Genomic DNA, 16,178 nt, shown 5'->3' with positions numbered 1-16,178 from the left:
ATGGACTTAGCTCTCGGCTGTTTCTCCGTGCAGCGGCACGATCAGACAAAGGAGGCCTCGGGCAAGTCAAAAGGGGGAGGGATGCCCCTCTTCATAAACAACATCTGGTGCCCTGCATCCCGTGTGAAGGGAATCTGGAGCTTTTGCCTGTAGACCCTTTTATCTACCAAGAAAGTTATCATCCGTAATTATCACAGCTGTCTACAGTCGTGGCCAAAAGTTTTGAGAATGACACAAATATTAATTTCCACAAAGTTTGCTGCTTCCGTGTCTTTAGATATTTTTGTCAGATGTTACTATGGAATACTGAAGTATAATTACAAGCATTTCATAAGTGTCAAAGGCTTTTATTTACAATTACATGAAGTTGATGCAAAGAGTCAATATTTGCAGTGTTGACCCTTATTTTTCAAGACCTCTGCAATCCGCCCTGGCATGCTGTCAACTTCTGGGCCACATCCTGACTGATGGCAGCCCATTCTTGCATAATCAATAGTTGGAGTTTGTCAGAATTTGTGTGTTTTTGTTTGTCCACCCGCCTCTTGAGGATTGACCACAAGTTCTCAATGGGATTAAGGTCTGGGGAGATTCCTGGCCATGGACCCAAAATATCTATGTTTTGTTCCCCGAGCCACTTAGTTATCACTTCTGCCTTATGGCAAGGTGCTCCATCATGCTGGAAAAGGCATTGTTCGTCACCAAACTGTTCCTGGATGGTTGGGAGAAGTTTCTCTCAGAGGATGTGTTGGTACCATTCTTTATTCATGGCTGTGTTCTTAGGCAAAATTGTGAGTGAGCCCACTCCCTTGGCTGAGATGCAACCCCACACATGAATGGCCTCAGGATGCTTTACTGTTGGCATGACACAGGACTGATGGTAGTGCTCACCTTGTCTTCTCCGGACAAACTTTTTTCCGGATGCCCCAAACAGTCGGAAAGGCGATTCATCAGAGAAAATGACTTTACCCCAGTCCTCAGCAGTCCAATCCCTGTACCTTTTGCAGAATATCAGTCTGTCCCTGATGTTTTTCCTGGAGAGAAGTGTCTTCTTTGCTGCCCTTCTTGACACCAGGCCATCCTCCAAAAGTCTTCGCCTCACTGTGCGTGCAGATGCACTCACACCTGCCTGCTGCCATTCCTGAGCAAGCTCTGTACTGGCGGTGCCCCGATCCTGCAGCTGAATCAACTTTAGGAGACGGTCCTGGCGCTTGCTGGACTTTCTTGGGCGCCCTGAAGCCTTCTTCACAACAATTGAACCGCTCTCCTTGAAGTTCTTGATGATCCGATAAATGGTTGATTTAAATGCAATCTTACTGGCAGCAATATCCTTGCCTGTGAAGCCCTTTTTGTGCAAAGCAATGATGACGGCACGTGTTTCCTTGCAGGTAACCACGGTTGACAGAGGAAGAACAATGATTCCAAGCACCACCCTCCTTTTGAAGCTTCCAGTCTGTTATTCGAACTCAATCAGCATGACAGAGTGATCTCCAGCCTTAACACACACCTGTGTTAATGAGAGAATCACTGACATGATGTCAGCTGGTCCTTTTGTGGCAGGGCTGAAATGCAGTGGAAATGTTTTTGGATTCAGTTCATTTACATGGCAAAGAGGGACTCTGATCACTCATCATAACATCCTGGAGGATATGCAAATTGCCATCACACAAGCTGACGCAGTGAAAATTAATATTTGTGTCATTCTCAAAACTTTTGGCCACGACTGTACATCTCGCCACAAGCCAACACCACTTTGGCACTCAACAAACCGTATGGGGCCATAAACAAACAAGAAACCTCTCACCCAGAGGGTGGGCGGAGACTTAAAACCATTCTACTCATTTTTACTAACGTCTCCTCTGCAACACCACATTTATTCTACCCCCAGAATTGCATACAAAGCATTCCCTCCTCCCTTCGGCAAATCTGACCATGATTCCGTTCTCCTGCTTCCTGTTTACAAAGCTCAAACAGGAGGTATCAGTGAATCCGATGAAGCAAACGCGAGTTTACAAGACTGTTTTGCTAGCACAGACTGGGATATGTTCCGGGATTCTTCCTATAGCATTGAGGTGTTTATTGTAAATAAGAATAGAATATGTTTCTGAACACTTCTACATTAATGTGAACGCTACCATGACCTCTACAGGATAGGTGTTCCCCCTGTGGGAAGTTTGAGCTAACGTAGGCTAATGTGTACCAGGCTACTCAAATAACAAGAACATTTCCTAGGACATAGACATATCTGAAATGGGCAGAAAGCTTAAATTCTTGTTAATCTAACTGCACTGTCCAATTTACAGTATCTATTATAATGAAGGAATACCATGCTATATTGTTTGAGTGCACAGTTATGAACTTGAAAATGTATTAATAAACCAATTAGGCATATTTGGGCAGTCTTGATACAACATTTTTAACAGAAATTGAGTCTAAAACTTTGGACATACACTGCTGCCATCTAGTGGCCAAAATATAAATTGCGCCTCACTTGGAATAATACATTGTGACCTTTCTCTTGCCTTTCAAAGATGATGAAACAAACACATGTTTTTTGGTTTGTATTATCTTTTACCAAATCTAGTTGGTTATATTCTCCTACATTCATTTCACATTTCCACAAACTTCAAAGTGTTTCCTTTCAAATGGTATCAAGAAAATGCATATCCTTGCTTCAGGTCCTGAGCTACAGGCAGTTAGATTTGGGTAGATTTGGGTATGTCAAAAATGCTAACTTCCCCTGTTAATGTAATGGTGAGAGGTTAGCATGTCTTGGGGGTATGATATAAAATGCTAACCTCCCCTGTTATTGTAATGGTGAGAGTTTAGCATGTCTTGGGGGTATGATATAAAATGCTAACTTCCCCTGTTATTGTAATGGTGAGAGGTTAGCATGTCTTGGGGGTATGATATAAAATGCTAACCTCCCCTGTTATTGTAATGGGGAGAGTTTAGCATGTCTTGGGGGTATGATATAAAATGCTAACCTCCCCTGTTATTGTAATGGTGAGAGTTTAGCATGTCTTGGGTGTATGATATAAAATGCTAACCTCCCCTGTTATTGTAATGGTGAGAGGTTAGCATGTCTAGGGGGTATGATATAAAATGCTAACCTCCCCTGTTATTGTAATGGTGAGTGTTTAGCATGCCTTCGGGTTATGATATAAAATGCTAACCTCCCCTGTTATTGTAATGGTGAGAGGTTAGCATGTCTTGGGGGTATGATATAAAATGCTAACCTCCCCTGTTATTGTAATCGTGAGAGTTTAGCATGCCTTCGGGGTATGATATTTTTGCGTCTGTAACTTTCTGGTGACAAATAAAAGTTGAATTGATTTGAGGAGAGACGAAACAGACAGGCATATTTGATGTAATTGATCCCTGTTGGGTCCTCTATCTGCTTCAGATGCCCTGTTTGACATAAAGGCCTGCAGTGTAAATGGTACAGAGCCTCAAAAGCCTAAATGCCCCATTCTTAACGAGGACAAGATGCCTGCGTTCCCTGAGTGGCTGACTATAATCCTACTGTGTGTCTACCTGCTGTTTGCCAACATACTGCTGCTCAACCTGCTAATAGCAATCTTCAAGTAGGTTCCAATCATCAATCAATCAATGAAACATCAATCAATCCATCCATCCACTCATCCATCCATCCACTTATCCATCCACTCATCCATCCGCTCATCCAACCATCCATCCAACCATCCAACCATCCATCCAACCAACCAACCATCCATCCATCCACTCATCCATCCGCTCATCCATCCAACCATCCATCCAACCATCCAACCATCCATCCAACCAACCAACCAACCATCCATCCACTCATCCATCCGCTCATCCATCCAACCATCCATCCAACCAACCAACCATCCATCCATCCACTCATCCATCCAACCATCCAACCATCCATCCAACCAACCAACCATCCATCCATCCACTCATCCATCCGCTCATCCATCCAACCATCCATCCAACCATCCATCCAACCAACCAACCAACCAACCAACCAACCATCCATCCATCCATCCATCCATCCATCCATCCATCCATCCATCCATCTATCCATCCATCCACTCATCCATCCGCTCATCCATCCGCTCATCCATCCAACCATCCATCCATCCATCCATCCATCCATCCAACCAACCAACCAACCAACCATCCAACCATCCATCCAACCATTCATCCATCCATCCTTTCATTCATTAATCCATCCATCCATCCATCCAACCATCCATCCATCCATCCATCCATCCATCCATCCATCCATCCATCCATCCATCCATCCACTCATCCATTCATCCATCCACTCATCCACTCATCCATCCATCCATTCATCCAACCATCCATCCTTTCATTCATTAATCCATCCATCCATCCATCCATCCATCCATCCATCCATCCAACCATTAATCCATCCAACCATCTATCCAACCATCCATCCATCCATCCATCCATCCATCCATCCATCCATCCATCCATCCATCCATCCATTCATCAATCTCTGCACTTTCTATCATCTGCATTGTTGTCCGTGTTTCACTCTTCTCCCTCTTCCTCTTCCTCTCCACCCTCCAGCTATACTTTCCAGGAGGTTCAGGATAACACAGACACCATCTGGAAATTCCAGCGGTATGAACTGATCAAGGAGTACCACAGCCGACCAGCTGCCCCCCCTCCACTCATCCTTCTCTCCCACATCTTCCTCTTCATCAGACGCAGAGTGCTGCAGAGACCCCCCAATAGTTACAGAGCCTTCAGTGAGTCCTGAAATATATAAAACCCAAATGAGGCCTAGTCCTGGACTAAAAGTCACTTTCAATGTAGATTCTCAATTGAACATTCTTTTTAGTGCAAGACAAGGCTTCGTCTGTGTCCAGGAAACCTGCCTTTAAACTGTTAACCTGGTTAGCTCTTTCTTCTGTCCTAAATATATTATACAGTGTATTCTACATATGGTCTCTCATCTCTCTCCTCTCCACTCTCCCCCTCTCTCCTCTCCACTCTCCCCCTCTCTCCTCTCCACTCTCCTCATCTCTTCACACCACCTCTCCTCCTCTCCTCTTCACTCTCCTCCTCTCCACTCTCCTCCTCTTCACTCTCCTCCTCTTCATCATCCTCTCCTCTTCCATCTTCTCCTCTCCACTCTCGACTCTCCTCTTCTTCACTCTCCTTTTCACGCTCCACTCTCCTCTCCACTCTTTCCTCTCCACTCTCCTCACTCCTCTCCTCTGTCCTCTCCACTCTACTCCTCCCTCTTCCCCACTCTCTCCTCTACACTCTCCTCCTCACTTCTCTCCACTATCTTCTCCACTCTCCTCCTCACTCTCCTCCTCTCCTCTCTCCTCCTCTCCTCTTCACTCTCCTCTTCACTATCCTCTCCACTCTCCTCATCTCTTCTCTCCTCCTCTCCTCTTCAATCTCCTCTCTCCTCTCCACTCTTATCCTCTTCACTCTTCTCCTTTCCTCTCTTCTCTCCTCATCTCCTCTTCAATCTCCTCCTCTCCTCTGTCCTCTTCACTCTCTCCTCTCCACTCATCTCCTCTTCACTCTCCTCTCCTCTCCTCTTCACTCTCCTCCTCTCCACTTCACTCTCCTCCTCTCCTCTCCATTCTCCTTCTCTCCTCCTCTCCTCTGTTCTTCCTACTCTCCTCTCTCATTACCACTCTCCTCCTCTCCTCACTCCTCTCCACTTTCCTCCTCTCCACTCTCATCATCACTCTCCTCTCCATACACCTCCTCTCCACTCATCCTATCCTCTCCACTCTCCTCCTCTCTTCTCTCCTCCTTTTCTCCTAACCACTATCCTGCGCTCCATTCTCCTCCTCCCTTCTCCACTCTCCTCCTTTCCTCTTGACTCTCCTCTCTCCTCATCTTCATTCTCCTCCTGTATTCTCCACTCTCCTCATCTCCTCTCCTCTCCATGCTCTTCTCTCCACTCTCCTCCTCACCTCTACACTCTCCTCCTCTCCACTCTCCTTCTCTCCTCTCCTTTCTACTCTTCTCCACTCTCCTCCTCTCCACTCTCCTCCTCTCTTCTCCACTCTCCTCCTCTCCACTCTTTCTCTCCTCTCTTTTCTACTCCTCTCCACTCTCCTCCTCTCTTCTCTCCTCCTCTCCACTCTCATCTTCTCCACTCTCCTCCCCTCCTCTCCACTCCACACTCTTCCTCTCCTCTCTCCTCATCTCCACTCTCCTCCTCTCTTCTTGACTCTCCGCTCTCCTCATCTCCACTCTTCTCCTGTCTTCTCCACTCTCCTCCTCTCCACACTCTTCCTCTCCTCTCTCTTCTCCACTCTCCTTCTCTCTTTTCCAGAGGAGGAGCTGCCTGAGGTGGAGGAGGAAGAGTTGCTGTCGTGGGAATCCTTAATGAAGGATAACTACCTTCTCTCCTGCAGACAGCAGCAGAGCCAGAGCATGGAGCAACGTACCACAGACACCGCTGACAAGTAACTTATTCATGTATTTTTAAGAAGTGTGTTTTCTGAAATACATGACCAACCTGGGTACTACTCTGTTCCAACTGCAGTCCAACTGGTCTTGTCTGGCCTGTTGTTGAATGCACAAACAGCCTGACACGTAGGGTTGAAATGAGGACTTCTTTGTGTGATTCAGTGTCTTCGTCCCCAGGGTTAGGATCTGTGTGATTCAGTGTCTTCGTCCCCAGGGTTAGGATCTGTGTGATTCAGTGTCTTCGTCTCCAGGGTTAGGATCTGTGTGATTCAGTGTCTTCGTCCCCAGGGTTAGGATCTGTGTGATTCAGTGTCTTCGTCCCCAGGGTTAGGATCTGTGTGATTCAGTGTCTTCGTCCCCAGGGTTAGGATCTGTGTGATTCAGTGTCTTCGTCCCCAGGGTTAGGATCTGTGTGATTCAGTGTCCCCCCCCCCAGGGTTAGGATCTGTGTGATTCAGTGTCTTCGTCCCCAGGGTTAGGATCTGTGTGATTCAGTGTCTTCGTCTCCAGGGTTAGGATCTGTGTGATTCAGTGTCTTCGTCCCCAGGGTTAGGATCTGTGTGATTCAGTGTCCCCCCCCCAGGGTTAGGATCTGTGTGATTCAGTGTCTTCGTCCCCAGGGTTAGGATCTGTGTGATTCAGTGTCTTCGTCCCCAGGGTTAGGATCTGTGTGATTCAGTGTCTTCGTCTCCAGGGTTAGGATCTGTGTGATTCAGTGTCTTCGTCCCCAGGGTCAGGATCTGTGTGATTCAGTGTCCCCCCCCCAGGGTTAGGATCTGTGTGATTCCGTGCCCCCCCCCCAGGGTTAGGATCTGTGTGATTCAGTGTCTTCGTCTCCAGGGTTAGCACCATGGCAGAGCTGCTACAGAGGGAGGAGGCCACCGGGTCGGTTGCTTTAGTGAAGAGATTGACCAGACTGGAGGAGCAGGTATTGACCCCCACATCACTTTACCCATCACTCTGACTTACTGTGTTTATAAAGTTTAAACACATTCAGGACTTGTTATCACTCCTCCAGGTCTCCCAGTCAGCCAGAGCTCTCCAGTGGATCATGGACACCCTGAAAGCTCAGGGTCTACACTCTAAAGAGGAGGCTCCACAGCTTGGTGAGGTCCTGATTTCTGGAGTAGAACAGTATTCCCCCTCTCACTGGACTCTGTTTCTGTAGATACAGTAAATACTGTGATAGCTGTATTTACATGTTGTCCTATGTATGATCTATCTAGCCTCACCTGGTAAGCTGAAGAGGTCTGAAAGTGAACCCAATGAACCCCATAGACAGGAGAAGTCAGAGAGAGAGAAGACGTTTTACCATGTCAACGCCCGGCGTCTGGACTACCCTGACAGTACCATCCCTCGCTTCCCTGTTGTTGAGGAGAAGGTGCCCTGGGAGGTGCCTGACTTAAATTACCTAATAGGAGAAGGTGCCCTGGGAGGTTCCTGACTAATATTATAACTCCTAGAGGAGAAGGTGCCCTAGGAGGTGCCTGACTAATATTATAACTCCTAGAGGAGAAGGTGCCCTGGGAGGTGCCTGACTAATATTATAACTCCTAGAGGAGAAGGTGCCCTGGGAGGTTCCTGACTAATATTATAACTCCTAGAGGAGAAGGTGCCCTGGGAGGTGCCTGATTAATATTATAACTCCTAGAGGAGAAGGTGCCCTGGGAGGTTCCTGACTAATATTATAACTCCTAGAGGAGAAGGTGCCCTGGGAGGTGCCTGATTAATATTATTTTTCCTAGAGGAGAAGGTGCCGTGGGTGGTTCCTGACTAATATTATAACTCCGAGAGGAGAAGGTGCCCTGGGAGGTGCCTGATTAATATTATTTTTCCTAGAGGAGAAGGTGCCGTGGGTGGTTCCTGACTAATATTATAACTCCTAGAGGAGAAGGTGCCCTGGGAGGTGCCTGACTAATATTATAACTCCTAGAGGAGAAGATGCCCTGGGAGGTTCCTGACTAATATTATAACTCCTAGAGGAGAAGGTGCCCTGGGAGGTGCCTGACTAATATTATAACTCCTAGAGGAGAAGGTGCCCTGGGAGGTTCCTGACTAATATTATAACTCCTAGAGGAGAAGGTGCCCTGGGAGGTTCCTGACTAATATTATAACTCCTAGAGGAGAAGGTGCCCTGGGAGGTTCCTGACTAATATTATAACTCCTAGAGGAGAAGGTGCCCTGGGAGGTGCCTGATTAATATTATTTTTCCTAGAGGAGAAGGTGCCGTGGGTGGTTCCTTACTAATATTATAACTCCTAGAGGAGAAGGTGCCCTGGGAGGTGCCTGACTAATATTAATATATAATATTAATAATAATATATAGTTATTATGTTACCTCACAGTGCACCCTGCTCCTACAGTTCACTTCTTTTGACCAGAGCACGTAGCAGTACGGCCCTGGACAGGAGCCATTTCAGACACAGCTGACTTACTGCAGTTGAACATCTCCAGAAGTGTCTCGTCATATTGTTATGTTTTATAATGGTTTCAATAAATACATATCCTCTGTTCCAGGTTGATTTCATCCTTTACAATCCTCCTGTTCTGAATGGAGACAGCCAGGAGCAGATAGATGGGTGAGTTGTTTACAATCCTCCTGTTCTGAATGGAGACAGCCAGGAGCAGATAGATGGGTGAGTTGTTTACAATCCTCCTGTTCTGAATGGAGACAGCCAGGAACAGATAGATGGGTGAGTTGTTTACAATCCTCCTGTTCTGAATGGAGACAGCCAGGAGCAGATAGATGGGTGAGTTGTTTACAATCCTCCTGTTCTGAATGGAGACAGCCAGGAGCAGATAGATGGGTGAGTTGTTTACAATCCTCCTGTTCTGAATGGAGACAGCCAGGAGCAGATAGATGGGTGAGTTGTTTACAATCCTCCTGTTCTGAATGGAGACAGCCAGGAGCAGATAGATGGGTGAGTTGTTTACAATCCTCCTGTTCTGAATGGAGACAGCCAGGAGCAGATAGATGGGTGAGTTGTTTACAATCCTCCTGTTCTGAATGGAGACAGCCAGGAACAGATAGATGGGTGAGTTGTTTACAATCCTCCTGTTCTGAATGGAGACAGCCAGGAGCAGATAGATGGGTGAGTTGTTTACAATCCTCCTGTTCTGAATGGAGACAGCCAGGAGCAGATAGATGGGTGAGTTGTTTACAATCCTCCAGTTCTGAATGGAGACAGCCAGGAGCAGATAGATGGGTGAGTTGTTTACAATCCTCCTGTTCTGAATGGAGACAGCCAGGAGCAGATAGATGGGTGAGTTGTTTACAATCCTCCTGTTCTGAATGGAGACAGCCAGGAGCAGATAGATGGGTGAGTTGTTTACAATCCTCCTGTTCTGAATGGAGACAGCCAGGAGCAGATAGATGGGTGAGTTGTTTACAATCCTCCTGTTCTGAATGGAGACAGCCAGGAGCAGATAGATGGGTGAGTTGTTTACAATCCTCCTGTTCTGAATGGAGACAGCCAGGAACAGATAGATGGGTGAGTTGTTTACAATCCTCCTGTTCTGAATGGAGACAGCCAGGAGCAGATAGATGGGTGAGTTGTTTACAATCCTCCAGTTCTGAATGGAGACAGCCAGGAGCAGATAGATGGGTGAGTTGTTTACAATCCTCCTGTTCTGAATGGAGACAGCCAGGAGCAGATAGATGGGTGAGTTGTTTACAATCCTCCTGTTCTGAATGGAGACAGCCAGGAGCAGATAGATGGGTGAGTTGTTTACAATCCTCCTGTTCTGAATGGAGACAGCCAGGAGCAGATAGATGGGTGAGTTGTTTACAATCCTCCTGTTCTGAATGGAGACAGCCAGGAGCAGATAGATGGGTGAGTTGTTTACAATCCTCCTGTTCTGAATGGAGACAGCCAGGAGCAGATAGATGGGTGAGTTGTTTACAATCCTCCTGTTCTGAATGGAGACAGCCAGGAACAGATAGATGGGTGAGTTGTTTACAATCCTCCTGTTCTGAATGGAGACAGCCAGGAGCAGATAGATGGGTGAGTTGTTTACAATCCTCCTGTTCTGAATGGAGACAGCCAGGAGCAGATAGATGGGTGAGTTGTTTACAATCCTCCTGTTCTGAATGGAGACAGCCAGGAGCAGATAGATGGGTGAGTTGTTTACAATCCTCCTGTTCTGAATGGAGACAGCCAGGAGCAGATAGATGGGTGAGTTGTTTACAATCCTCCTGTTCTGAATGGAGACAGCCAGGAACAGATAGATGGGTGAGTTGTTTACAATCCTCCTGTTCTGAATGGAGACAGCCAGGAACAGATAGATGGGTGAGTTGTTTACAATCCTCCTGTTCTGAATGGAGACAGCCAGGAGCAGATAGATGGGTGAGTTGTTTACAATCCTCCTGTTCTGAATGGAGACAGCCAGGAGCAGATAGATGGGTGAGTTGTTTACAATCCTCCTGTTCTGAATGGAGACAGCCAGGAGCAGATAGATGGGTGAGTTGTTTACAATCCTCCTGTTCTGAATGGAGACAGCCAGGAACAGATAGATGGGTGAGTTGTTTACAATCCTCCTGTTCTGAATAGAGACAGCCAGGAGCAGATAGATGGGTGAGTTGTTTGGGCCAGGAGCAGATAGATAGGTGAGTTGTTTGGGCCAGGAACAGATAGATGGGTGAGTTGTTTGGGCCAGGAACAGATAGATGGGTGAGTTGTTTGGGCCAGGAGCAGATAGATGGGTGAGTTGTTTGGGCCAGGAACAGATAGATGGGTGAGTTGTTTGGGCCAGGAACAGATAGATGGGTGAGTTGTTTGGGCCAGGAACAGATAGATGGGTGAGTTGTTTGGGCCAGGAGCAGATAGATGGGTGAGTTGTTTGGGCCAGGAAAAGATAGATGGGTGAGTTGTTTGGGCCAGGAGAAGATAGATGGGTGAGTTGTTTGGGCCAGGAACAGATAGATGGGTGAGTTGTTTGGGCCAGGAAAAGATAGATGGGTGAGTTGTTTGGGCCAGGAGCAGATAGATGGGTGAGTTGTTTGGGCCAGGAGCAGATAGATGGGTGAGTTGTTTGGGCCAGGAAAAGATAGATGGGTGAGTTGTTTGGGCCAGGAGCAGATAGATGGGTGAGTTGTTTGGGCCAGGAACAGATAGATGGGTGAGTTGTTTGGGCCAGGAACAGATAGATGGGTGAGTTGTTTGGGCCAGGAACAGATCGATGGGTGAGTTGTTTGGGCCAGGAGCAGATAGATGGGTGAGTTGTTTGGGCCAGGAACAGATAGATGGGTGAGTTGTTTGGGCCAGGAACAGATAGATGGGTGAGTTGTTTGGGCCAGGAACAGATAGATGGGTGAGTTGTTTGGGCCAGGAACAGATAGATGGGTGAGTTGTTTGGGCCAGGAACAGATAGATGGGTGAGTTGTTTGGGCCAGGAGCAGATAGATGGGTGAGTTGTTTGGGCCAGGAACAGATAGATGGGTGAGTTGTTTGGGCCAGGAGCAGATAGATGGGTGAGTTGTTTGGGCCAGGAGCAGATAGATGGGTGAGTTGTTTGGGCCAGGAACAGATAGATGGGTGATTTGTTTGGGCCAGGAGCAGATAGATGGGTGAGTTGTTTGGGCCAGGAGCAGATAGATGGGTGAGTTGTTTGGGCCAGGAACAGATAGATGGGTGAGTTGTTTGGGCCAGGAACAGATAGATGGGTGAGTTGTTTGGGCCAGGAACAGATAGATGGGTGAGTTGTTTGGGCCAGGAACAGATAGATGGGTGAGTTGTTTGGGCCAGGAGCAGATAGATGGGTGAGTTGTTTGGGCCAGGAACAGATAGATGGGTGAGTTGTTTGGGCCAGGAACAGATAGATGGGTGAGTTGTTTGGGCCAGGAGCAGATAGATGGGTGAGTTGTTTGGGTCAGGAGCAGATAGATGGGTGAGTTGTTTGGGCCAGGAACAGATAGATGGGTGAGTTGTTTGGGCCAGGAGCAGATAGATGGGTGAGTTGTTTGGGCCAGGAGCAGATAGATGGGTGAGTTGTTTGGGCCAGGAACAGATAGATGGGTGAGTTGTTTGGGCCAGGAACAGATAGATGGGTGAGTTGTTTGGGCCAGGAACAGATAGATGGGTGAGTTGTTTGGGCCAGGAACAGATAGATGGGTGAGTTGTTTGGGCCAGGAGCAGATAGATGGGTGAGTTGTTTGGGCCAGGAACAGATAGATGGGTGAGTTGTTTGGGCCAGGAACAGATAGATGGGTGAGTTGTTTGGGCCAGGAACAGATAGATGGGTGAGTTGTTTGGGCCAGGAACAGATAGATGGGTGAGTTGTTTGGGCCAGGAGCAGATAGATGGGTGAGTTGTTTGGGCCAGGAACAGATAGATGGGTGAGTTGTTTGGGCCAGGAACAGATAGATGGGTGAGTTGTTTGGGCCAGGACCAGATAGATGGGTGAGTTGTTTGGGCCAGGAGCAGATAGATGGGTGAGTTGTTTGGGCCAGGAACAGATAGATGGGTGAGTTGTTTGGGCCAGGAACAGATAGATGGGTGAGTTGTTTGGGCCAGGAACAGATAGATGGGTGAGTTGTTTGGGCCAGGAACAGATAGATGGGTGAGTTGTTTGGGCCAGGAACAGATAGATGGGTGAGTTGTTTGGGCCAGGAGAAGATAGATGGGTGAGTTGTTTGGGCCAGGAACAGATAGATGGGTGAGTTGTTTGGGCCAGGAGGAGATAGATGGGTGAGTTGTTTGGGCCAGGAGCAGATAGATGGGTGAGTTGTTTGGGCCAGGAACAGATAGATGGGTGAGTTGTTTGGGCCAGGAGCAGATAGATGGGTGAGTTGTTTGGGCCAGGAGAAGATAGATGGGTGAGTTGTTTGGGCCAGGAACAGATAGATGGGTGAGTTGTTTGGGCCAGGAACAGATAGATGGGTGAGTTGTTTGGGCCAGGAACAGATAGATGGGTGAGTTGTTTGGGCCAGGAACAGATAGATGGGTGAGTTGTTTGGGCCAGGAACAGATAGATGGGTGAGTTGTTTGGGCCAGGAGCAGATAGATGGGTGAGTTGTTTGGGCCAGGAACAGATAGATGGGTGAGTTGTTTGGGCCAGGAGCAGATAGATGGGTGAGTTGTTTGGGCCAGGAGAAGATAGATGGGTGAGTTGTTTGGGCCAGGAACAGATAGATGGGTGAGTTGTTTGGGCCAGGAACAGATAGATGGGTGAGTTGTTTGGGCCAGGAACAGATAGATGGGTGAGTTGTTTGGGCCAGGAGCAGATAGATGGGTGAGTTGTTTGGGCCAGGAGAAGATAGATGGGTGAGTTGTTTGGGCCAGGAACAGATAGATGGGTGAGTTGTTTGGGCCAGGAACAGATAGATGGGTGAGTTGTTTGGGCCAGGAGCAGATAGATGGGTGAGTTGTTTGGGTCAGGAGCAGATAGATGGGTGAGTTGTTTGGGCCAGGAACAGATAGATGGGTGAGTTGTTTGGGCCAGGAGCAGATAGATGGGTGAGTTGTTTGGGCCAGGAGCAGATAGATGGGTGAGTTGTTTGGGCCAGGAACAGATAGATGGGTGAGTTGTTTGGGCCAGGAACAGATAGATGGGTGAGTTGTTTGGGCCAGGAACAGATAGATGGGTGAGTTGTTTGGGCCAGGAACAGATAGATGGGTGAGTTGTTTGGGCCAGGAGCAGATAGATGGGTGAGTTGTTTGGGCCAGGAACAGATAGATGGGTGAGTTGTTTGGGCCAGGAACAGATAGATGGGTGAGTTGTTTGGGCCAGGAACAGATAGATGGGTGAGTTGTTTGGGCCAGGAACAGATAGATGGGTGAGTTGTTTGGGCCAGGAGCAGATAGATGGGTGAGTTGTTTGGGCCAGGAACAGATAGATGGGTGAGTTGTTTGGGCCAGGAACAGATAGATGGGTGAGTTGTTTGGGCCAGGACCAGATAGATGGGTGAGTTGTTTGGGCCAGGAGCAGATAGATGGGTGAGTTGTTTGGGCCAGGAACAGATAGATGGGTGAGTTGTTTGGGCCAGGAACAGATAGATGGGTGAGTTGTTTGGGCCAGGAACAGATAGATGGGTGAGTTGTTTGGGCCAGGAACAGATAGATGGGTGAGTTGTTTGGGCCAGGAACAGATAGATGGGTGAGTTGTTTGGGCCAGGAGAAGATAGATGGGTGAGTTGTTTGGGCCAGGAACAGATAGATGGGTGAGTTGTTTGGGCCAGGAGGAGATAGATGGGTGAGTTGTTTGGGCCAGGAGCAGATAGATGGGTGAGTTGTTTGGGCCAGGAACAGATAGATGGGTGAGTTGTTTGGGCCAGGAGCAGATAGATGGGTGAGTTGTTTGGGCCAGGAGAAGATAGATGGGTGAGTTGTTTGGGCCAGGAACAGATAGATGGGTGAGTTGTTTGGGCCAGGAACAGATAGATGGGTGAGTTGTTTGGGCCAGGAACAGATAGATGGGTGAGTTGTTTGGGCCAGGAACAGATAGATGGGTGAGTTGTTTGGGCCAGGAACAGATAGATGGGTGAGTTGTTTGGGCCAGGAGCAGATAGATGGGTGAGTTGTTTGGGCCAGGAACAGATAGATGGGTGAGTTGTTTGGGCCAGGAGCAGATAGATGGGTGAGTTGTTTGGGCCAGGAGCAGATAGATGGGTGAGTTGTTTGGGCCAGGAGAAGATAGATGGGTGAGTTGTTTGGGCCAGGAGAAGATAGATGGGTGAGTTGTTTGGGCCAGGAAAAGATAGATGGGTGAGTTGTTTGGGCCAGGAGAAGATAGATGGGTGAGTTGTTTGGGCCAGGAACAGATAGATGGGTGAGTTGTTTGGGCCAGGAACAGATAGATGGGTGAGTTGTTTGGGCCAGGAACAGATCGATGGGTGAGTTGTTTGGGCCAGGAGCAGATAGATGGGTGAGTTGTTTGGGCCAGGAACAGATATATGGGTGAGTTGTTTGGGCCAGGAACAGATAGATGGGTGAGTTGTTTGGGCCAGGAACAGATAGATGGGTGAGTTGTTTGGGCCAGGAACAGATAGATGGGTGAGTTGTTTGGGCCAGGAGCAGATAGATGGGTGAGTTGTTTGGGCCAGGAGCAGATAGATGGGTGAGTTGTTTGGGCCAGGAACAGATAGATGGGTGAGTTGTTTGGGCCAGGAGCAGATAGATGGGTGAGTTGTTTGGGCCAGGAGAAGATAGATGGGTGAGTTGTTTGGGCCAGGAACAGATAGATGGGTGAGTTGTTTGGGCCAGGGAAAGATAGATGGGTGAGTTGTTTGGGCCAGGAGCAGATAGACGAGGAGTCCACAGTGTAATTCTTCCTCTGGGATCACATGACATTATTTGTGTATGTTTTATCCCACTATGCTTTCCGCCCTCAGATCAGAACTTGATTCTGTAAAGAGTTACAGGTATGAAGACACCAAATAACATTTAGAAACAGTTTATAACCATGTTTTAATCCATGTGTTTTGTTGCCTAATATCAGTCATCTCTAACGTCTGTGTGTAGAAACCCAGGAGGAAGGACAGGGATGGAAGGAAGAGGAGCACTGACCCGTCTGGGTCCAAACCTGATCCTGGACCCTGTCCTCACACGGTACGAGGCTCCACAGATAGATAACACCTTATCAAGCCTTCCAAATGGCACCCTGTTCCCTATATAGCGCACTACATTTAACTAGAGCCCTATGGATTCTGGTCAATAGTAGGGCACTACATTTAACTAGAGCCCTATGGGCCCTGGTCAATAGTAGTGCACTACATTTAACTAGAGCCC

At 47.8% G+C, this 16,178-nt stretch overlaps 1 protein-coding gene across 2 annotated transcripts in view; it reads left to right on the top strand.

Annotated features, from left to right (window-relative positions):
- trpm2 (transient receptor potential cation channel, subfamily M, member 2) overlaps positions 1-16,178 on the top strand; it is a 99,258-nt gene that overhangs the window by 63,492 nt on the left and 19,588 nt on the right. For both annotated transcript variants that reach the window (XM_071341930.1, XM_071341931.1), the window contains 9 exons: positions 3,404-3,584; positions 4,579-4,760; positions 6,317-6,449; positions 7,294-7,381; positions 7,472-7,559; positions 7,680-7,846; positions 8,971-9,032; positions 15,782-15,811; positions 15,912-15,998. In XM_071341930.1, the coding sequence (XP_071198031.1) occupies positions 3,404-3,584; positions 4,579-4,760; positions 6,317-6,449; positions 7,294-7,381; positions 7,472-7,559; positions 7,680-7,846; positions 8,971-9,032; positions 15,782-15,811; positions 15,912-15,998 (1,018 nt within the window). The remainder of the gene's footprint in view (positions 1-3,403; positions 3,585-4,578; positions 4,761-6,316; positions 6,450-7,293; positions 7,382-7,471; positions 7,560-7,679; positions 7,847-8,970; positions 9,033-15,781; positions 15,812-15,911; positions 15,999-16,178) is intronic.

Source organism: Salvelinus alpinus, chromosome 14 (genome assembly GCF_045679555.1).
Source record: "Salvelinus alpinus chromosome 14, SLU_Salpinus.1, whole genome shotgun sequence".
In the NCBI taxonomy this organism is placed as follows: Eukaryota; Metazoa; Chordata; class Actinopteri; order Salmoniformes; family Salmonidae; genus Salvelinus; species Salvelinus alpinus.
Note: the sequence above shows the minus strand (reverse complement) of the source record. Positions and strands in the feature narration are given on the sequence as shown.